The following is a 23169-nucleotide window of genomic DNA, read 5'->3' as shown; positions in this document are numbered from 1 at the left end:
AGAAAATAGGAGTTTCACATCTGTACAGAAAAATATATTGTGCATAAACTGAAATTTTATTTATTTAAATCAAAGTCATTTTTATTAATAAAATCTACATTTTTAAATGTTATTGACAAGCATCTGTGTGAGACTTGATTTAGACCCATCGTTTTACATTAAATTAGAAGACTGGAAAAGACCTGTCTTCATTAGCACTTCTTTTCCTGTAGTCAATCTGTAGTGTTTCTAGATTGCCAGATATCCAGCTTCGACTGAGCAAGCCTTTCAAGGAAACTGTGGGGAGATGTCAGAGCAGAGAGGTGAAGTGCCAACACAGCTGTCACTTTTGCAGCTGTGTGACTAAGAGGAGCAAACTGGAAGGGTGATGTGATCCAAAACACACGGCAGTGCGTGGATTTAATGGGGAAGGGAATTGCTTTCACAAGCATCTGAGAATAAAGATGAGTCACAGACAGAGCAGGGATGTCAAGCTTTGCAGTTGGATCAAGAGCTGCACAAAAGGGACTGAGATGTTTAGATCACAGCTAAGCCCACTGCTGACAAATGCTTTCTGGATGTTTTAGGTGCATGAGCAGGAAGCCCAGAGTGCTTAAAAAAAAATGTTGAGTCTCTCCCAAACCCATCTTTTACATTTAAAGAACAATTTTGAACAATCCCACCTGCTGGTTGGATCAGTACTGTCCTAGTAAATAATACTTCACTGAGACATTTGCTTAAGTGCCATAGTGTCTGTTTTCTTCTTGCCCCAGCTTAACACTTTCACTTCAAAGTGAAGATGAAGAGTCTCAGACACAAACTTGTCAAAAAAACTACACTTTCAGAGGTCACAATGCTATGCTGATAGTCACAACGTGATGTTTTAACAGGACTACATTTTGGATTCATAGTCTAAAAAGAAACAGCTATCCTGATACTTATTATAAATCAAAGACAACTTGGCCACTGAAATCCTTATGGTGAAGAGTAGCTTTGTGAAACTCACCCTCCCCAGACACAGTCTGTTCACCATTTTATTTTAAACCCTTGCAAACAGTTTCAGTTCTCAAAGACAAGTCTCTGCCTTCTAATGGAAGGAAAATAAAGTCTAGCTGTTTATTTTATGTGTAACTGCAGAAATTCAGCTGCCTCACTCCTGTATGCCATCCACTTGGAGTACTCAGTGCCTAAGTGGAAAAGAACCTCTGAGACTTAGGGTGGGGGTTTGAGAATGTTCAAACAAAAGCTGATACCACCACACCTACAGAGAGCCTCATGTGCTGACTTGCTGTCTGTACAGCACTCCCTACATTGTACTACTTAACATTCTTATTAATATATACAGAGTAGATAATTATACAAAAGTATCAGTGCAATTGTTTTGCTGATTACATTTTTTTTTTCTGCGTTACAAACTTGGGAGACTTTCAGGTTTATTTAAGCAAATACAGGGTAAAAGGACACCAGTTCAGGCCTTTCCCAGCACACACTGTACTGGAGCAAACAGCATACATGCCCCAGTCATTAGTTCAAGTAGTGCACAAAATACACAGTTGAGTTCTAGGATGTCTGTCTGGAGTGATTTCTTCATGCTCTCCTTTCAAGGCTAAGTTCACTTTGCTTAACAAAATCTAAAAGAATGGGACTTACATTAAGGCACGAGTGCAGATTATTCAGAATATTCAAATCTGGCTCCCTATGAAAAACAAAAGGTGTGGGGGAAAAAAAGACCACACACTAAAAACACTACGGGGAAGAATTTGAAGGAAGGCCACATGACCAGGAATTGCAGAATTCTGGTACATTTTTTGCTTTAAGCTGCCCAGAAGACAAAGTCATGCCAGGACAAAGAGGATTGGATACAGTCCTTTTCCTCAGGAGGAGAAAGGCTGATGGTCATAGACACCAATAACCAAACTCTATTTGCTGAGTTAGAAATTACACTCCCTGGTAGAAATTAGCGTTATTTTTGACAAGTTAAATACACATAGAATTAGCAAGGTCAAACTAATTACTGACAGATGGGAACAAATTCAAGTAGAGAAAGCCCTGAGTACAGGAGACCTGACAAAACTGGTGCTGACTGGTGAACAGTCACAAAACACAGCAAAAACCCCCAACCAACTGCAATTCATATTGCAGGCATTTTTTTCCATAATGCAGTAACGATTAATTATGTGGAAATAAAGTCTACAGCAATCTTCTTTAAACATTTTACATAACCCTGATTTTTATTTCTTTCACAAGGTATCTGCAGATCCCATTCCCAATTAATTGGCTTCTTTTTTACAGCCTGATCTCTTAGTCCAGTCTCAAGTGAGGCTACTAAAGAATTCACCTTCCCTGGAGAATTTCTGCTGAAAGTATGGCTCATTTTTAGGAAAAAATATGGCCAAATTATTCCAATGATTCTGTTTTACTAAATTTAAAAAACAACAGACAAATTTCTGCAGAAACAGCTGAAGTGAGATGCACTGAACTATAGTGCAGTATTATAAAACTTGTTGCTGCATATGAATATTCTGGACATCTTACAGCCCATATGGAGTCACTTGCTAAAAAACTGACTTAGAAAATGTAAAATTTAATGCTTTAACTGAAGCAATGCAAATTAATAGCACCCTTCATATGGAATCATGTGGACTGTTCTCTGTTTACCAACGTAAGACATCATTAGAATTTGAAAGCTTCACTGACTAATTTCACTGCATGCAAATAAATATGTGTAGTTGAGGTAAAGAGCCTTAATCAGCGTCTTGGTCTGTCTTCATATATATATATATATATATATATATATATATATATATATATATATATATGTACATATTAATTCTCCAAGTCAGTAAACCCTACTGTCAATAACTTCTGCTTTTAATTTAGTTTGCAGACATGATCTACGGGGAATGCAAGCAAATTCACATTCAGCTGGGACTCAGACATGTCTAATGATTGTGTCTCCAGTTATTTTTTTCTGTCCTTCCCAAACAAAACCCTTCAGGCAGAATATTGTATTAGATCTAAATATTACATAAAGTACGAGGCTTAAGCTTTGTCTCAGATAATCAGGGTAAATTTAAGGGGAAAAAAAGAAAAGAGGAAAAATATCCTGTCCAAGGAACATTAGCAATTGGAAGCAAATAAAAATAAAGGGGTTTTCATGTTACTGTGATTCCTTTAGTTCTCATCATCCTCATCCTCCTCAATGGGTTCCCGGAGACCTTCGCTGTGACGACCTTTTCCAGCCATTTCCAATAGGGCCTGAGCCTGAGGATCCACATCCAGGATACTCTTCTTACCTTTTGTCTGCAAAAGAAAAGAGAATACAGTCAATTTAAAGTGCCAATATCAGGCCACTGAAAAGAGAGACACTCAAAAGTCCGTAAGTGATCTGGTTTGCAAGCTTGGCACAACGGAGCAGACACACTTTCCAAGTAAGGCATTTAAGATTCGCTGGGATACATCAAATTATTTTTATAGCTGCAGTTACACAAAATAGCCATAAACTTCTCCTAAGGTGACAGTGAACTATGTCAAGTTTATTCAGGTTACAAGCCAACCAGAACATCCTGGTTAACCTCACCTCAGTCTGAAGTGCAGAAGGGAGGTTTTTTTTAAAGAAGAGATTCCATTACAATTTGACATTTTCTGTAAACAGTTTGTTCTGTTTCTATTTAGAGCTCTGTGTCCAGTGAAGTCAAGGCACATGAATTTAGTATGAAAAGAAGTAAAAATTTGAAAAAAAACCCCAACACCAAGCTGTACAGACCAGACAGTTTAATACGAGAATAAATTACAGGGACAGAAGAGACTGCTCATTCCCAGAAATAAACTGAGTGCAGAAAGACTGGCACCAATCTAATCATATAAACTTACTGTAAAACAACAGTCATTTTAAAGCTACTGATAAATCTTTTGGGTCTTTTCCTGAACTACAGATTGGGCTTTACTTGAGAGTTTCCAGTGCTTGCTTTCTGGTTTAGAAACACTGGGTTCTAGTGAACCCCTCCAAGGAGGTTCCTCCTGGAGACCATTCCTCAATATTGGAAACGCCTCTGGAAATTCAGAATAAAATACTGCTCTTCTGACTCTATCAACTCTTGGCTCCTGAAATTCTTGTTGGCAACCTCCATAATTTCACTACTATTTTGCTATTTGCCTGCTGCAAAACACATGGCACCACAGGGCTAGTTATAGAAAATATTATTAATTACAACAGAGAGAGGGAGTTGAATGAGAAAACTGCAACTGTGAGTTTTGCATGTTCTGTTCCAGCCAGGACACCATTTCACAGGTTCACCTACCACGCTTTCAGGGACATCTCCCACTGCCCAGACTTCCATGGCATCCAGGGTGAAATCCTCTTTGGCTGACAGCTGGGGGCTGTTGTAGGTGGTACATCGAGGTTTGGCTTTACTGTGGCCCTTTCCATAGTCACTGTCTATCCAGAGCCCGAAGTATCCGTGTTGTCCACCCATACCCTGTCGAGCAAAGCAGCACATGAAACACTTGATGCACAGATAGAACAGACTGGGAAACTCACGAGGCCTAGAGAATAAATTGCTGTGCTCAGTGTTTGTGCCACACTTCTATGGGTAGGTTAAAAAAAAAAAAAAAAGGGATTCTGAGTGAACCTGGGCTCACATCTTGAATTCCTGAAGACAAACAAGAATTTACTTGAGTGATACTGCCCTCCTTCTGCACTTCACCAGAATATCTGGGAGTTGTACCAGAAATTTAGCTCCTGGTTTTTATTTATTGATTAACAGTCCCATTTCAAACAGGGTGACATTGATCTGGTTTGCTGCCTCTTTTCCATTTAGAAAGGCATCTACAGAAAGAAATAATGTAACTTGATGTTGTTCACTTTCTTTGGAGCAAATTTATTCCAGCCTGCTGTAATTCCCAAAGTTATGGGCACATAATTCTGCAAAACTGCAAAGCAGTCTCAAAACAGGTGGTGTGTTGTAGCTTTGTGGAAACTCCTCTGCATCTGGAGAGTTCATTTGTGAATCTGAGTAAGAGAAGCTTCTGCCACTGTAATCACCCAGCAGCAGCAGCTACTTGCAGTGCTTGCACTCTAATCCTGTTGGGCTTTCTCTTCCATAATTTAAAAAGCAGTTAGTGTGGCAGTGAGAGCAGCCAGTGGAAGGATCCTCAGTTACACAGATCAGCTATTTTGTGCTGCTCCAGTGGTGTGGATACGTGCAGTCAATTCTTCCAGGGAGGACACCTAAAAGGACTTCTGTGATAACCAAACTTGGCAACAAGGTTTCTTCTCAGAACCTCCAGAAATCGAACCTACATAAAGCCCACCTGCTTGGGTCACACACAAATAAATTCCATCTTAGTTGATTCAGTACTTCGATATACATATTAACTTTAAAGAAAAGTATGGGCTCTATCAGTGCTGTAAGCAGTTCTCCATCATCATTCATAGCCCACACTTTACACTGATGCTTTAACACAAAAAAAGAAAACATCCTCCTACTGAAAGTGGGGCACAACGGATGCAAACTTCTTCAAAGAATAAAAAGTAAAATAAATCTGCTCTCAGAAATAGAAAAAAAAAAGAAAAAACAAAAACACCAAAACCAAAAAACTCTTCCAAACACAAGCCACAAATCCAATTTCCAAACCATCACTTCTGAATACTTACAAGTCCATTTGGCATTGTCTGTTGGCCAGTGTTCAAATACATGAAGTGGTCATTGTACCCTGTGTATGTGAACACAGCAAGAGAGGGGAAAACAGAGAACAGAAAGCATCTGTTGTCACCTGTAAACAGAAAAGCGCCTCAAGTCAGACAACTGGTCAAGCAATACCCTGCCTTCAAATAGGAGGGAAAAATTAATGGAGGAAGTGAAGCTGAATAGCTCAAAGACAGCAGCTGCCATCTCAGAAAGCCAGTAGTTAGCTCTCAGCAAGATCTACACCTGTTGTTTACTCGCAGTTAACTCTGTGCAGAGTCACAGAAATGGATGCAATTATAAGCTGTGATCAAGGGCAGACTCAGAGCATGACTAGGACATTATGTCACTGGGTGACGGCACACCCACCACCGGCTGCATTTTGTCATCTAAAACTGGCTGATCTGCCCACACTGATGTGAGTGCAGACACCCTTAGCTCTGACTCCACTGATTTATAGATCAGTTTAGAGTCAGTGATTTAGAGTACAGCTTTCATTATGTCCAGTTTGGTACTCAGAGGGACCTGTGCTGTGGTTGACTAATACACTGTATGTGCTAATCTATCAGGAAAAAAATACAAGGGAATTGTGTAATCAACATAACATAACATATTAACTGACTAGAGTGGTAATTAGCAAATACAAATTAAGTGTAGGAAGTGAGTTTCTGATGTAGCCAAAGTGAGAAATCCCAGCAGGACAGATTATTCAGAGCCCATAATTTTTTTTTTTCAAAAATCCATCCAAAAAGTTCTTTTCCCAGAGTTATGAACCTTTTCTTCTCCACTGAGGTTTCAAGGGAACAAAAAGTTTAGCTTGTCCAAAGAACCCTTTGGCTGCTGGATTTTAGAATGAAAACAAAGAGAGTCAGTGCACAATTGGCAACAGGAGGCTCAACCTGGCATTTGGCTCAGGTATTCCTGATGGAACACTGCCATCCTGTGGACAAATCATTTAACCTCTAATCATCTATTCTGTACTTCCTGAATTTTCATTTAATTTTGAATCCATGCAGCTACAGGAGTTGATAAATTTCCCTGAAAACTTGCTCCAAGATCAGTAAGTCCTGCAATTTTAAAGGTCTTATCAAACAGCAAATTATAAATATTAATCTGTAACATGCCTGACTGCCATGCTAAGAATAACACTGCATGTGCCATGTATTTTTTGAAAATTAATGGTTTTTTGCCACAGAAAAATACACTTGGAAGTCTAAGAAACACTGTATGTCATGAAAGGAAAGTGACAGTGGATATTAAGTATCCATTCTTGTACCTGCACAGAACAGGGAATGTTTACCAGAGCCACGGGATACCAAAAAAAAAAAAAAAAAAAAAAAAAAAAAAAAAAAAAAAAAAAAAAAAAAAAAAAAAAAAAAAAAAAAAAAAAAAAAAAAAAAAAAAAAAAAAAAAAAAAAAAAAAAAAAAAAAAAAAAAAAAAAAAAAAAAGTGAGTTTTACCTTGAAACTGTGGCTTCACCTCCCAGGAGTGAGATGCAAACCCACCAAAGAGAAAACCATCCAAGTCCTTCAGGATCAGTATGCAGGGTCCCTTGTTCACTATGTGCCCACACAACTGTGAAAAGCTTTCCCCATGCAGCCTGGAAGAAAACAGAAGCTGCCACTTGTGCTGCAGCTCTACAGGCAGGTGGGAGTTGATGTATATGATGGATGGGATGTCAAAGAGACTGACAAGTCCTCTTCCTTTCATGCCTTTGCAGCGGGGAACCAGGTTGACGATGTCGTTGGTTTGGTCTGGGATGGAATGGAGAACGTGCAGGCCTTGCCTGATCACAACACTGAGGAAAACTGAGACCTGGGGAACCCTGTACACCCAGTCCACAATGGCACTCGGATTAAAAGTTGTCTCCAGCAGCTGAGGACCCACAGGTTTTGTCCCATCTAAAAAATAAGACACACAGAAACAGGAGTAAGTTTCCCAGTCTGGAAAATAATCAGTTGTTTTTTAAGTGCAAACACGATATTTCATTATTTTAACGGACAGGAAACCACACATGAAAGGAGCCATGACAGTAAAGTGTCAACTACATTAAGCAAATGCAACCACAGAGCTGAGAAACATTTACCTGTGACATTCATTGGCTGGGCTGTTGTAATCTATAAACACAGACTCCTGGCTACAACTTAGGTATGTTCTTTGCAAGACAGCAATCTGTTATTGCAACAGTGCAAAGATAGACCTGTGCTTTGTAAAAGGACACGTGGTCATAAATACACGATAAATATATTCAAATGAATAATACTTAGATGCCCATGCATCTAAATGCCCATCATCTGCAAGTCAGCTGTTTGTAAAACAGACATGTTCCACAACAAATAGTTTTGCATGCCCACCTAAGCTGGGGCTTCAACCCAAAGCTCTGCTGAATTTAGGGGAGGAAGTTGGTAAGGTAAAATAAATAAAATTCCCACGTCATTTGAAAAGCATTAGGTTTGAAATTTTGGTCTCACCATTTAAATTCAAAGATGTGACCTGAACAGAGGAATTGTCATGAGATCAGTGATTACAGGAGCTCTGAGATCTGCTACACCAGGGGTGTTTACCTGCAAGCTTCAACTCTGAGAGCAGCTGAGAAGCCAAAGCCTTTACTCCACTGGCAGAATCCTGAGTATTCTCCAAACTCCAACCTTTCAGTTCCTTCCTGTAGTTCAGGACATGGACTACAGACATGATCAGATCCTCTGTGAACTGAAAAGATTAAAACATCACCACTTTGGTATTTCTTAGATGAAATTGCCAAGAGCTTCAAAGGACTGTCTGAAAAAAAAGGCAAGCAGCATTGATGCTGTAATCCCAAGGCAGAAAATTCTCTTGCCGTGACAAGTCAGGAACTACAGAAATGCTATTTCAGTGTCACAGGTCTTGAAAAGGAGCCTTTTTCAAGACATTTTGAACATGTTAATCCATAAAGCAACTCCATAAAGTATTGCAAGAAAGAGGGAGGGAGGACCAAGTTTTGCAGTGGTAGGAGCTGCTAGTGAATGGTTGTTCTGCAAGATCCCCACTCTTTCACCTTGCAAGCTGTATTTGATTCCCAAAACTATCCTGCAGCTAAAGCTCTAACAAGTATTTTGCTCAATTTCCAGAAGCATCGGTCACACCACAACCCTTGCTGACTCTTAAATACAGTCCTGCTCTCCTACTGTCCCCCACCACACATTTTAACTGCCCCATTTACCTCTTGGATTTGTTTGCCCTTCACAGGCCCTTCTGTCTTGGAGATCATTCTCATTATTATGGTAATCTTCTCATCTGCATTCCCTTTTAAGAGGTCTGACATAAAAATTACAAACTGCTCCTTAGCAATCTGTTCACTCAGCCCAGATGATTTCCCAGGCAGGTCAATGCTTTTCATTCCATTGTACAACCGAACAGTCATTCGCTCTGGCAGTGCCTCCTGAGTATGTGCCTGAGAGAAATAGCAAAAAAACACATTTTATAAGTGAAGAATAACTAATGTATTCCAGCTAATCTGTGCTGAGATGCAGTATCTACTATGAGCAACAAACTTTTGTCAAAGGACTGGTTTTCCAAGAGAAAAAAAAAAAAATCTTTATTTTTATAGTGATTATTTACTGATTCAGGTTGATACTGACACTGGGCTTTGGAAAAACAACACTGTAAAGTCCTAACAGGATGTAAGCAAAGCGTTTCTACATGATAACTCTGTTGCAAAGGTTTACAACTTTGCCAGTCAAATATTCAAAATTGTGTTTCGAGTCTGCTTTTGACAGTGAAGCTCACAGATATTTAAAAACAAAGAGAAAGTAAAGTGTTTGCCATATCTCAGTTTTGGCCTCAAGACAATGGGTTCAACTCTGTCTGCATGTGTAGAAACCATCCTGAGAAACTTCCCTCTGCATATCAACTAAATCGAAGCATGGAACGAAGTTGAGATCACTTGATTTTTGTAAGGCATCCCTGATGTTAAGACAGGTAAAATCAGGAGTCATTCATCTGAATGGCATGCCTGGCCCTTTGAATGGAAATCTAACTGGTATACATCGTCACACATCGCAGCTCTGTGGGGAAGATCTGACTCTGGATTCAACTTTCCCAGTGTTCAAGATAATTACATGGTTTAAAAATAAATCATCTCAAATACATGCACACACTGGGACATGATTAGAGAGTGTCCTCACTGTGCACAGCATGTTGAGGACCTGCCTTGACTGTTCTGTACACGGGTGTAGCCCAGTGGGGACTGTGCTGAAATCAATGGAGCTGCACCTGCCAAAACCACTATTCCAGCTCCATTTACTGATTTGCTGGCTCAATACCACTCCTCTGGAAGCCACCTGGGCTGTTCCTATTTGATGCTAATGGCTGTCGCTGGGCATATAGAGATCCAATATCCCGAGCTCTACCCTGCTTTCACTGACGTCAGTGGTAGAATTCCCATTGATTTCAGCAGGAGCAGAAATAGCAGCCACAGTCCTTCACATCAGAGTGCTCCATACTGAGGGAGGGATGGTCACAGGGGGCACAGCTGCCTTTGAGAGGCTTTCTGAAAGTGCTAAATGAGCCTGAAGTGGGAGACGCAGCAGGGAACACAACTAAAACCTCATACTCAAGGGCTTTTTACTTCACGCTGCTGAGTTACCTACCTACTCCCTACCTTCTCCTGCCCACCACCTCGTTTTGCTTTTAGCTCCTCCAAAGGGTAGACCTGGGGTGCAAAGGAAGGAGATCTGTAAAAAAGGAACCTTTAATAAACAGCTAACTGACTCACACTTCTGACAGCCTAGAATCTTTGATTCCTGCTCTACCTGCTTCTACCATTCCCTGTGCAGTGCAGCCTGCTCTGGCCCAGAAGCCATGTAGTTTCCTTCTAGTAAAGCAGGAGCCTAAGCAGAGTCCATGAGGTAATGCCTGGGGACTCATCAGTGTCACCAGACTGTTTCTAGAACAAACCTGCCACATCTCAGTCTAGTCCAGACATGAGCAGAGTCACCTACGAGGCAGGAATGCCACAGGAATTGTCCCTGCACCAAGGAACTGGGCACCTCCAGGCAGCCTTCCAAGATTTTAATGTAAGTTGGCAAAGAAAAAGGCAGGAAGGGAAAAGACAAATATTCATCAAACATCACACTGATCTAGAGGCAAAGCTGGAAACAGGACTTCTTCCAGGTCCCAAACCAGTAACAGACACCAAGGATAGGTTCTTGGATAAATCAGTGCTGAAAAGCTGGGCAGCAGCAATGCTGTTTCCAAACCAGTGGCAGCTCATTAACAGCCAGGCTGCAAAAGGCTAAAGCTGGTCTGTATGCAGAGCAACTTCTAAATACTTAAAATAACCTGCTGCTTTCAACGAGTTTTAATTTGATCCCATTAGCTGTGTAACATATATAAAAATGCACTTTACCACTTCATTCATTTGGCCACTTAGCTCCTGTCTAACTGAAGTTATCAACTATTTCAATGAATCATTTTTCTCTTTTCTTGATTAGAAAATGAATGCAAAGTTAAGCAGAAGCATATTCCATGTTAATTAGCTAAAACAGGGAACCACAGCTTAATCAAGCAAAATTGAATTCTCTCCTTTTAGTGCAAGTGGAGAGATTAGAGGTGGTGATGCACTGAGGGAGACAGAACCAAACTGACTTTGTGACGGCTTCTCAAAAAATCTGTAAATAATCCCACACTATACATTCCAGGGGGAAAATATTCTTCCCATTTTTCAGGTTGCTGTAAAAATATTTCCATATGTCCCAATTTACTTTAGAATCAGGAAAGCTGCAAATGGATCCAACAGTGTAATTTAAAAGATAAATAAAGACCTGAAATTCACTACTCATGTTAAACTGTAAGAGAAAGTTAAAATCCATCCTGCCCAAAACATTAAGTATTAAATTGAGATGAGCAATCCTTTAAAAGTAACTATTGCCACACCTTTAATTTCTTTCTGGAATTCTGTTCAATGCACTACATCCCAGATATATCATGAACAATAGATTGTCTTGCCTGTAGTGCTGCCAGAGTCAGAGTTTTCTTTGTGGCTTTGGCATTTTTTCCTCCAGCTGAGCCACTTGATCCTGATAAGGTATCAAATACTCCATCAATGTCAGTCTGCTCCTCAGGAAGAAATCTGGAAAGATGATTGTGATAGGCATTGCTTTCTGCATTTCCCATCTTTTCAACCTGAAGCAAAGGAAAAAAAATTTAAAAAAAAAAAAAAATCAAACACAGAAAAGTATCACAAGGGCCACAAAAGACATATCAAACTGACTAACATACCAGTGCAACTTTAACAAGAAAAGCAAATTACTGTCCTTCCAGGAAATTATTAAAACTAGTGTTTAGTCTCTGTATTCACTGAGACTTAATGAATTTGGAGAACATCTGTAACTGTGTTTTAAAAACTCACAATCTGACAGCTCTTTGCTAAAAACCTCCTGTCCACCAATGCAAACATCATTCAAGTCTCTATCAAATGGAAAAACCAATACAATCTAATGGTTAAATTAGCTTATACAAAGTGACCATGAGTCTGACAGCTGCAATACATCCCTAGCATGAAGGAAAAAGCCTGATTATGGATTATTTATGACATATTATGCTACATCATTCTGATGCATTAATGGACTGAAGCTACGTCTGCCAATATGATGTGGCACTAAAACAGCATCAGGGAAAAGCCTCTGAAAATGACGAGAGTGTTTTTTTCTAAGGACGCAATACAAAAATATTTTGAAACAAAGTAACAACAACATTTAGGAACAACTCAAGACCCATTAAAAACACACAGATTCATGTGAAGTCAATAAATCATTGAGAGTTGGTACCCACAGAATTAAGGTTGGCAGCGGGGAGGGTTGGTATGGTGTTCCCTTGTTTGCTTTACACATTTAATGATACAACTATGGTTTCTCTCACTGTCCCAGGATTCACCTGCACTATGGAGATTTAATTTTTAGTGTTGTGTGGGCCATGAGCTCTGGCTTTCCGCCTGGAGCAGCACAGCACAGACCTAACAGTGCCCCAGCAGGGCCCGAAATCCCAAATTCCACCATGCCCACAGTGACAGTCATCACTGCCAATGGCCTTCCCATCTGTCTGGGGCAGACACATGTCTGGGGTGACAGTGTAAAGGTAAGATGTGGAATAAAACATCCTTCTGTAGTTTTCCTTCTGCAGATTCCATGCCCTTCCTGACAGCTGTGTTTTGGTTTGCGGTTCCCAGCTCCACGGGAATCCCTTTCTGCAGACAAGCCCACCACACAGCCCTTCAGCCTCCCCAGAAGGACACAGCGTTGAGCCTAATGCAGTATTTTTATTGCCAGCTGATGCTTTGTTTACCGCACACAAAGAGGCCGGGTTGGGCAGCCTCACCTTCAGGCCTAAAGCCCTGTTTGCCCGTGAGGAAAATTTCGATAGTGGGGTAAACACCGAAGAGTGAACGAAAACCATGGAGACCGTGATGATTAATTTAAAGCAGCGAACCGCTGGAGAAAGAGAGGGTCCTTGAAAGGTTCATTTCCCGGTGGGCTCAGCCCATCCCTCCCCTATGTGTGTGTGTGCGTGAGTGTGTCCGACCCCATCCCGGTGACGAGGCAGCCCTGAGGCGAGACCCCCACCCTGACAGACCTCTCCGCTTACCGGCAGGGCTCCCCCGGCCCCTCTCCGCCCCCGGCACCGTCACACCGGGCCCGGCGCCATCCAGCGCCTCAGCCCGCCCGGCCGGGGCGGAGCGCGGCCGATAGAACCGCCCCTCCGGTGGAGGGGAGGGAGGCAGGGACGGATGGAAAGCATGGAGGCGGGCAGGAAAGGGAGGGAGCGGGACAGCGGGGCATTCGGCACCGCGAACCCGAGGGGAGAGGGGGGCGCAGCCCGCTGTGCAGGGCGCTGTGAGGAGGCGGCCTGAGAGCTCCGGAGACCGCGGCGGCCCCTTCTCCCAGAGGACATCCTTCGCCCTCAAGGGATCCTCCTCCTTGAGGAGCCCTCCTCTTTGAGGGAAATCTTCTCCCTGACAGAACCAGAACCCTCTTTCCTGAGACAGCCTTTCTCCCCGAGGAGACCCTTCTCCCTGAGGGAACCTTCCTCCCTGAGGCGTTGTTTGTCCCTGAGGGGACCCTTTACCCTGCAGGGACCCTCCTTTTTGAGGGAACTCTGCTCCCTGAGGAGACCCTTTTCCTTGAGGAGACCCTTCTCCCTGAGCTGCCCTGGCCCTAAAACGTTTTTCAAAAATAAAAATAAAAATTCAGAGCTGTAGCCGGGACAGAGCGACCAACCCCTCTCAGCAGCCCCTGTCAGAGCTGAGGTGCCGGAGTGGCCTGTGCTAAAGTGTTTTAAAAACCATCCCAAAAATTATCCCGGGAAGATCTGTGGGAGAAGGTGCTGCCTGATCTGTGCTGGAAACAGCTCTTGGCTTTGGGGAAGGAAAAGGCTGTGTGTGATGTACACACACACACACAGAGGTCATTTTCAGGGTAAACATTCAGGGGCTGGTGGATTTCAATGGCAACGGGGAGTGGAGGGAAAACACAACAATTTCTCAATGAATAGGTTAAACTTCTGACTGGCAAAATCAGGCTAGTCTGAGGCTGAGGGGTTAAAAGGCTGTACAAGGGCTGAGGGACTAGAGCAAGGTCACAGGGACTGTGCTTAGAGATCGGCCCTGCACTTCAGTCAGATGTGAATACCTGTGAGAAAAATTAAAACCGAAGTGGTCGCAAAACTGGTCCCAGAATTCACTTTTTTTCAGGTTAACAATTTTCTATCTCACTTACATTACTCGGCAACATTCTGCTTGTACTTTCAGCCAAGGGTTTTGGGTAACATACCAAGGCCTTTGCCTTCATAGCAGTGACACTTCAATCAACTGTGCTTTGTCTGACTCCAGTTTTCCTTGCAGCCCAAGCTCGGTCTGAAGCCACCTCCTACCTCCAGCCAGGGGTAAGATGTGAAGATTCCCACGAAACTGCTGTTGAGTTCCTGAGTTCCTGGGATAGGTTATCAGCTTTGGCATTTAACTTTTAGTTATAGTCTGACTGGTGTAGTTTCAACAGAAATCTTCCATGTTCCTTTATAGGTACAAACGAAGGAAAAATTTTTAAAAATAAGTAAATAAAGAGTTGTCCAGAGAAGTAGTTAATGCTCCATTCCTGGAAGTTTTCAAGGCCAGGTTGGATAGGGCTTGGAGCAACCTGGTCTAGTGGAAGGTGGCCCTGCCCTTGGCAGGGGGTTGGAACAAGATGAGCTTTAAGGTCCCTCCCAAACAAAACCATTCTGTGATTCTATCTGTAGTAACCATGGCAGAGCTCCCACTGTTTTGTTCTTTTGCAAAAATGAGTAAAACTATTGATAAAGGTAAGTTCTAAAAATACTCGGGTTATTTGGGTTTGGTTTGGGTTTTTTTTTTTTAATCTTCATGGATGCAAAACTTCATAAAAACATGTAAAATATTCTTTTTGTTGCCAGGAGAGAAACACATTAACCATAATTCCAAGGTGACCACGTTTGAACCAGTGGATACAGATTTCGATTTATTACAGTCACCACTAGAGGCTCAGGAGTTACCCAGCTTGTATCAGCAGGGTGAGGACATAGCAAGTAAAAGTGAGGGAATTAATGGGATGTTCATGTAATATGAGCACAATCTGGGCTAGTGGAAGGTGTCTCTGCCCACGGCAGGGATGGAATGATCATTTTAAGGTCCCTTCCAACCCAAACCATTCTAGGATTCTATGAAATTCAGCGAAGTTCATCTGGAAACTGCTGGAGACTTAATTGCCCACACGATGGCATCACATGTTTAGAAAGTTCTCTGTGGAGCCTGCACTGAGGGCTTCGACACTGCTGACAGTGTGTTTAGATTCCCACGTTTACAGATAGCACTTGTGAAGAGATAAAAGCTCGCATAAGAAGAAAAATGAATACTGAATAAGAAAAATAAAGTTTTCCCATTCAGGTTAACTTATTTTAATATTTTTAAAGTATTTCTGTGGACATATTGTTTCCTGCAGAATAGTATTATTTTTAATGTATAAGGGTTGTGTTTCATATTGTAGCTGTGTCTGGAGGATCTCTTTCAGTCTGCAAATACAAGATTAGAGGTTCTGGTCTAACCGACCTTGCACTGAGACTGACTGACCAGTATCACCTTCACAAACATATGATGACTTCATGACCTTTTTCTCCAGCTATTGAGCTCAGAACCAGCCAAAATCTGCTGGAGGGTACCTGGCCTGCCTCAGCTCCAAGCAGCCAGTTTTGCAGATATGTTCCGCTCTAGCCTCTTTTGTTCTAGTCTCTGTGAACTGGGGGTTTATTTGCCTTGCCTGTCAATCTAAACCGAGCTTCCCGCTGCTACTCGATGGTGTTTTGTCACTGCCTGTAACAACAGGCTGTAAACTGCAGGGTAACTAACTCTTAAAGCCACAAGGTACTCCTACTAAATCGCTCAGATCATGCTCCTGCTGCGGGGGAATTTCCGGGTCACAAATTGACACCCTCTCATCGTCTTTTTGCACCAAGAGTGTATAAAGTCAAGTTAAAACCTGGTGCATAAGGGCAACAGTTCGCAGCACTCCTTAAATGAGTAGTCACTTCCTCATGTGTGTTCTCAGATGCCCAGCAGAGCTAGTCAAGTGTCTCCAGTTGCTTTGTTTCTGCCAGTAGGAAAGAGAGAATACACTAAGATGCCTTTTAAGGGCATTCGAGAATATACTGGTGTATAAAAAAGAGGAAGAAAACACAAGAGGGTTCTAAAAACAATTGTGGCTAATTTTGTGAATTACTGATAGGTTTGTGTTTGTTTGCAGAGTGAAAAAGAACAAACCCACAAACTGTTTTATTTAAAAGACTGTATACTTTTGACTTGCATAAAAGGGAGTAGATTTGGGTTTATTTGTTTGCCAAGACTATAGAAAATCTAAATGGCCTTAGTTCCTAGTAATTCTTATATCAGTTAAAGTCTCTCATTTCAGGTAAGTCTCCTTCAGTTAAAAGAAATTATTGCAAGGTAACAATGGAATGTAAATGATGAGCTGAGCAGCTGTGTCTTTATATCAAGCACTTCTGTTTTATTCAGATTATCTTTTATTTCCTTTTAAATTATTTTTTCTCCTATCTTGAGTTAAAACAGAGAAATTTTGCTGCTCATCAGTCTTGCAGACATATGTTAAGGTTGTTACCCTCTCCGTCAGTGATGCAGACATTCTGATTCACCTTTGATATGATTCATACCTTGCACTGCGTTCTTATTGAAGGCCTGCTGAGAAAGGGACCCTGCTGTGCCAAAGACTGTGCAGATAGAGAGACAGAGGATTTCTGTTCCCAAGAGCTTATAATTAGCTACATCACACATACATTGAGCAGAACACCAATCCTCTCAGCCACAGGCATCAGAGAACTCCAAAAAAATGGTAAGACCACATCAGTGGCATTTTTCAGCAGGGTCTTTTGGGAGCATATTCACCTTTTGGGAAGGGGAGATTGGGACTATACTTCAAAATAAGCCATTAGGTTTCAACACTCTCTTGCAGGCTGTAGTCTAGATAAGCACTAGTGTAAATCACATGGAGGAAACACATTTGGTGCTTTTAACTTCCCAGTTATTACTCAGCATTTCAGTTCCACTATATTGCTGAACTCTGGCCCTTGCAAAAGAGGTCAAACTTGACCTCTTGAAAACAGGGGAGTTAAATTATAAAAGACCTTTGTGCATGTTTTAGGGTCTAGTGAACACAAAAGTTGCTGCACCTCTTTTTAATGCCATTTAGGCTCCATGTCTCCTGTTTTGATGTAGATGATGTATTTTTACAAGCCATCTGCAGTCACAGCTTGTGAAATCCTGCAAAAATGTTGATATTTGATAAAACTAGTTGCAGGCCCAGCCTACTGATCATCTTCTAGTGTGACCTCAGCATAGAATTCTTTTGACTTTAAAAGGTATAGTCCAAACCTTCCCCCTCATGCCCTTTTATATCCATGCTGTTCAGCACTGCCTGTTAATTGGCTGCTGGGACAGCTCTACCTTTGCAGCTTCTTACCTGATTTGCCTTTGGGGTTCTGTGGGATTGCCATATTTGGGGAAAAGAAATGGTCTGACTCTCTGTTCTTAGGTAGTCACAAAGGAAGTTCTGGGTTTTGCAAGGCTTTGTACTTCCTTTTACAAAACCCTCTGCCTGCCAGTAACCAATTCCCTTCTATAAAAGGAGACAGAAACAGTGCAGTGAAGAGATGAATCTGATTATTGGGGGTTGGAATTAAATGACCGTTATGGTCCCCTCCAAACCATTCTATGAGTGTATGATTATGGGTAGAGATTACAATATGCAGCATCTTAGAAAATGTAGTTACAGATTGGATAAAAGCCTCCTGTCATAGCCTATTAACTGAGAGGAAATGTGTTGTTACCAAGATGCAGCTGCTACATCTACAGCAAAACTGCAATGCCTGACTTTACTAAACTAAATTGTAGCATGTCTTGTGTGCCTGTAGGTCATAAACATTGCTCTGGGCTGTGGACTAGATCCTGATGACTGGAAGAAATGCACGACCCACAGTGAGGGGGGAATATGAATTTGAAGCTCTCCTAGACTGCCCTGGCCTTGTCCTCCTTGAAATACTGGAGCATTTTGAGTGGGGGTTGGATCCAGGGATCCTTTCCATCCTCTATGGTTCTATGATTCAAGCTGTTACATGGGAAGACTAGGTGGAGAAGAGATACTTTTTTTTTCTTCCACTTTGAGAGAATTAGGAGGAAGACATTATCCTTTTCTTATGCAGATTTCCTTCATAAAAAACACCGCAAATTACCAGCTAGCCTAGATACATATAGAGTTTAACAATCAAAAATGAGGGACTAGGACTGACTTTGTTCTTAGAAGGTATTTACACAAAGAAAAAGCTGATTCCAATGTCTTTTCCAAGTCAGCTTTCTTTCAGTTTACTGGATATAGGAAGTGCTGGGCATCTGAAATATGAGAGGATCTCTTTTGGGTCGGATGTTCACAAGATACAGCACAAGCAGTACAGCTGTTTGTATTGCTGCTCCTGCTGTGCATGCTATTGTCATTGTTCATGCCACTGAGAAATGTGATTGTTCATCAAACTGGAAGAATATCCATCTACTTCTGACTGAAGGGGATTGACTTGGCACAGAGAATTTAGGCTGCACAGCTGAAGTCCTCTCCACCTCTGCAGGTTGGAAGGGGGGAGCTGTAAGGCCTTCATGTGCCCCAAGTGTCAGGTTTGTGCTGCTCTGTACATGCCAAAACAGAGAGAGAGTTCCTGGTGCATCCAGCGATAACTGGATGACATTTGGGGATGTCTGTATTGGCCATTTTAACACACTTTTTATATGATTTGATATATGGCTCTTATCATTTCATAACAAAACCTATGGCCCAGGTTGGCATTGGGAGATCTTTCACTTTAAGGAACCATCTGCTATAAACTTCATATAAACTAGAACTATTTGAACAAGGTAAATAGTCCTTAACAAGAGAACCTTCTCCATGAAATATGCAACCTGTGATCCTCAGAAGCTCTACACAACCACTTCTGTTTATTTTCTGCTTAGCCCAGTCCTAGTTTGAATTAAACAGGCCAGATTACTCACTGCATTACCTAACTCTTTGTATTGTTTGTAAAGGTTTGCAATCTGTGTTTAGTGAAAACTGCAGAGGAGTAGAGCAAGTCTGTAATGAATAAAGGAGTCAAATGATAGAATTCTGCCTCTCACTGAACATCAGTAGTCCTTGAGTTTGTTTCTTTTTTTGTTTGTTTGGTTGGTTTGGTTTAATTTTGTTGGTTTGGGTTTTTGTTGGCTTTGTTTTCGTTTTTGGTTTGGCTTTTTTTAAAGGCTGCTTTCCATGGAGGAATTTTAGAATTTGCTCAGGATATTTGTTCTAATAAGGAAGTTTTCCATAAAGCCTGATGATGCATAACGAGTTGTTTCCATATATAGTTCTTCAGGATGGAAAGCAGAGGATCCTTTTGCTCTGGGTGGAAACAGAAGGTCTCATTTCCTCAGAGAACAGCCTGCATTTCAGCTATTTCAATTGTAACGTAGGTAACACTACACACAGTAGCACTGTGGCCCAGTTTTTCTGAGCTGGATGTGAACACAAATCACCTCACAGTGTGCTCTCACAACTGTGGCCTTGTGCTCAGACTGCTTGGTCTATCAAACCAAAACCTGGGAAGTGTTAAAGCCAGCAGAGAGAAAAAGGTGGAAATACAGGGCAAAAAATCAAAACCATTTTAGAGCACTGTGTCTGACAAACAAAAAAAGAGTTTGAGTAGGAGATGGGAAAACCTTGGTAACGTTCCTGAGCTCATTTTCACCCTTGTTCAACTCTTTAACACATGCAGACTCTTTTTCTTCCTCCAAACAGTGGGAGAGAACCCTTTAGAACATCTTAGATTTGTAGTTACCAGTGAAGGAAGTCTTTTCAACAGGGCAGCTGTGTTTCTTGGCAGTGTACAATATTTAAACACCCACCACGTAACAAGAAACCAGTGTTTTGTCCTCTGTTGTATGGAAAACTCTTAGGTTTTGAAAATAAGTGATGGAAACATGATCATGGCTTGCATGATTTTAAGAGCCATTAAGTAAACTAATAAATTTCTTGCTGTTTCAGGTATTTGTGTAAGTAAGTAACATTGCACCGGTTTAATTGTTATGTACAGCTCCTTTTCCCACCACCTGGCCTGGATTTTATCTATTCACTCTCTTTTTGTGCTGTACAGTTTATTTGCCACCGTAGCTCATCTTTTTGACTGCTTCCCATATTTCTTTCCAGGTGTGGAGTGTGTCTATCAGAGTCCAAAGTCTTTGGCTTACCTGGAGTAAACGAGTGCCCACAACAGGGTGGTTATTGCCCAAAGCAATACTTCCCAAACCAGTGCAGATTGTGGGAGCACCCAGTTGTTGCTGCCTGCTCAGTGTTGGGATCTCTGCTCCAGGAGTATCCTGGAAAAGGTGAGACACTGGATCAAAGTGTGAGGGAGGAAGCTGTTCCTGCCTCGTGCCATTCCCAGGGGTGTATATATATGTACATACACCATATGTAGTGTGCAGTCATGTCCCTGTACCTCTCAGCATTTCCAAATTACTCCAATCAGTTGCAGGGTTTTTTTATCAAAACTTCAGGCTGTACATGCCAGGTTCTGGAGCAGCTTCTGATGTGATCCAGCAGCTTTCTGTGGGATCAAACAGCTTCCTGTGGGATCCAGCTGTGCTGCCTGCTGGAGCCATAAGATGTGGAAGGAAGTTAGGGCAGTAAATTGCTTCCATTTCAGTGTTTACCCCATGTGTGGGACAGGTCCAGTACCTTCATAAAACAAGTGTGGCAGATGTGTTTCCCACAGCTGCTCTCCAGAGCAAAACACAGCGACTTTCTCTTTATTTTCTGTTTTCAAGTTGTGCTTTATCTCATAAGAGTGAAACCATCATTAAGAACAAATAGTCTTAAACTGCAAACCCAACTATTCTGCACAGCACAATGAGCTGTTAAAGGTCAGACTGGCTCCTTTACAGCTTGGGTCCAATTATGCATTACAAACAAGCCAGGGGATAACATGCTTTTATCCTGAGTAAGGTACCAGTGAGATCAAGATCACAGCAGAGAGCTGTGACAGCTTTGAAGGGCTGCCTGTAAGTCATTTGCTACTGGAGGTGACTCAGAGAGTGTGTCCCCAGAGAAGGCTCAAGTTGCAGTTTAAAGCAGTGATTTCCAACACTAAACAGGAGATACGTGACAGATCAGAGTCCAAAGCAAGCTCTGCCTTTAGGTTGGGCTGTGCTGGCAGCTGATGTGGGGAAGGGGAGATTCAGGGTGGTGGGGAAAAGAAGGTGAAGTGACAAAATGCTCTGTGTGATTGGTTGGGAGTGAAAAATGAAAAAAAAAAAACCACTTTTTTTTCCCAAGGTCTGTCCTTGTCTTGCTCTGTGGCCTCAGGCAGGTTGGTTGTACATCTCTCCATACAAATCCTGCAAGAGTGCAGGGTGTAATGGCCCTGATTTTACTCAACTGCTGTAGCAACATGCTTTCCAACAACACAGGGAGGAGAAGTAACAGCATTGTTGTTACAAGTTCCCCTGAAACCACCTTTTATTCCCATCCTGCAGAAGGACCCCTCTCCCTTAGGTCCCTCCTTTCAGAGCTCAGGTACCTGCCAAGCAGTGGAGTCGCACAGAATAAAACTGATTCCTGTGGCTTGAGGTGCATCAAAAAACCACTTTGCACTCAAAAGCAGCCACAAATCTGGCAGGAGTGTGAGGCCACCACCAAAACTGGGTGTTACACGATATCTTATTCCACTTGGGAAGAGCTGGGTGTTTCTATGGCTACTGCTGCCTTTCTCTCCAACACACCAACCATTGGCTCTGATGAGATCATACTGTGTTATAGAAATCACTCCCATACTGCTTTACACTGCAGCATTTGTTGAGCTACTATAGATCTGACTTCCTATAATAAAGACATTTTCCATTTCATGTATTCTTATAGGATTTCCCTCATCTCTGATTTATAAATGCATCCATTTTGGCCTTGAAAATCCTGGTTCTGGTTTCCATGACAACAAGCTTGATTTTTGAGGCTATTTCTTCCCTCTGCTTCATCTTGGGTGGGAAGAGTTTCTGTCCCCTTCCAGTAGCAGTGCAATGGGCAAGAAAAATAGTTGCCTTGAAGGAAAATGAGCAGACCTGAAATCAGAAACTTTTAACAAACTGATCTGGTAGCCCTGAATAGCACTGTGCTGGCACATGGCAAAATAACCAGAGGATCTCACCAGTCTGTTTGCATTTTAACTCTGTAGATAAATTAGTACTGAATGCACTGTATTATTTGAAATACACTCTCACTATCTCTATTTTTTCCCTCAGTACATCCCGTTTACAGTACTGGACTGCTGGGACTCTCTCTTTCGTAGATCACTCACAGATAAACCATATTCCTTCAATGTGGAACAGTGCATTTGAGACTCTGGGTACTAAAGGCACCATAAATAATCCATAACTGCTTTGCAAGGATCTTTCTAGTGGGTTTTTTCACTTTTAACATTTCCAGGAAAAACGAAGATAGACAGCTGCTGCTACTCCATGGCTAAAGTGGTTTAGTAATTGCTGTTCTAAAATGATAAAAAGGTGGTTTTTGCAAACTCCTCAGAAAATCCCTGGAGAGGGTCTTTGTTCCTTTTTCCTGCAGAGAAGAAGCACAACGTACCTACATCCTTTTGGGTAATAAGCACCTTCAAATGTGTCATCCACTAAGGTTGCAGATGAAATGACTCTCTTCAGCTTGTCATAGAGTTTTTCTTAATTTCTGTGAGTGAAAGATATTATGGAACCATAGTGTCTAAGGTATCATTGTATGGCATTATAATCTCATTTGCACTTGAGGTGGGAGCAGCATGATAAAGCTGTTCCTTAAACTAGTACAGGATTGTTCTCGGTGCTTAATCCTAATGCTGGAGCTCCCAGCCCATCTTTTGGAGCAGAAGATTCAGGTGTAGGTCAGGTATTCTG

General features: G+C 41.7%; 1 protein-coding gene and 1 long non-coding RNA gene across 2 annotated transcripts; one reads left to right on the top strand and one right to left on the bottom strand.

The window, feature by feature from the left end:
* Positions 1-35: 35 nt before the first annotated feature.
* Positions 36-13403, bottom strand: MEAK7 (MTOR associated protein, eak-7 homolog). Its single transcript, XM_027890828.1, has 8 exons — positions 13287-13403; positions 11652-11828; positions 8866-9096; positions 8231-8375; positions 7127-7567; positions 5636-5754; positions 4281-4457; positions 36-3282 (listed from the first exon to the last, which is right to left on the bottom strand). The coding sequence occupies exons 2-8, from the start codon at positions 11817-11819 to the stop codon at positions 3154-3156; spliced, it is 1410 nt and encodes a 469-aa protein (XP_027746629.1). The 5' UTR covers positions 11820-11828; positions 13287-13403; the 3' UTR covers positions 36-3153.
* A 1707-nt stretch (positions 13404-15110) lies between these two features.
* Positions 15111-22054, top strand: LOC114060922. Its single transcript, XR_003572005.1, has 4 exons — positions 15111-15224; positions 16898-17053; positions 20441-20619; positions 21569-22054. It is a non-coding gene; the product is annotated as an uncharacterized LOC114060922 (long non-coding RNA).
* Positions 22055-23169: the final 1115 nt, after the last annotated feature.

This window comes from Empidonax traillii, unplaced genomic scaffold, assembly GCF_003031625.1.
Source record: "Empidonax traillii isolate 1590-97213 ecotype Southwest subspecies unplaced genomic scaffold, ASM303162v1 scaffold13:size3042203, whole genome shotgun sequence".
Taxonomy (NCBI): domain Eukaryota; kingdom Metazoa; phylum Chordata; class Aves; order Passeriformes; family Tyrannidae; genus Empidonax; species Empidonax traillii.
This window is presented reverse-complemented; position numbering and strand designations above follow the sequence as displayed.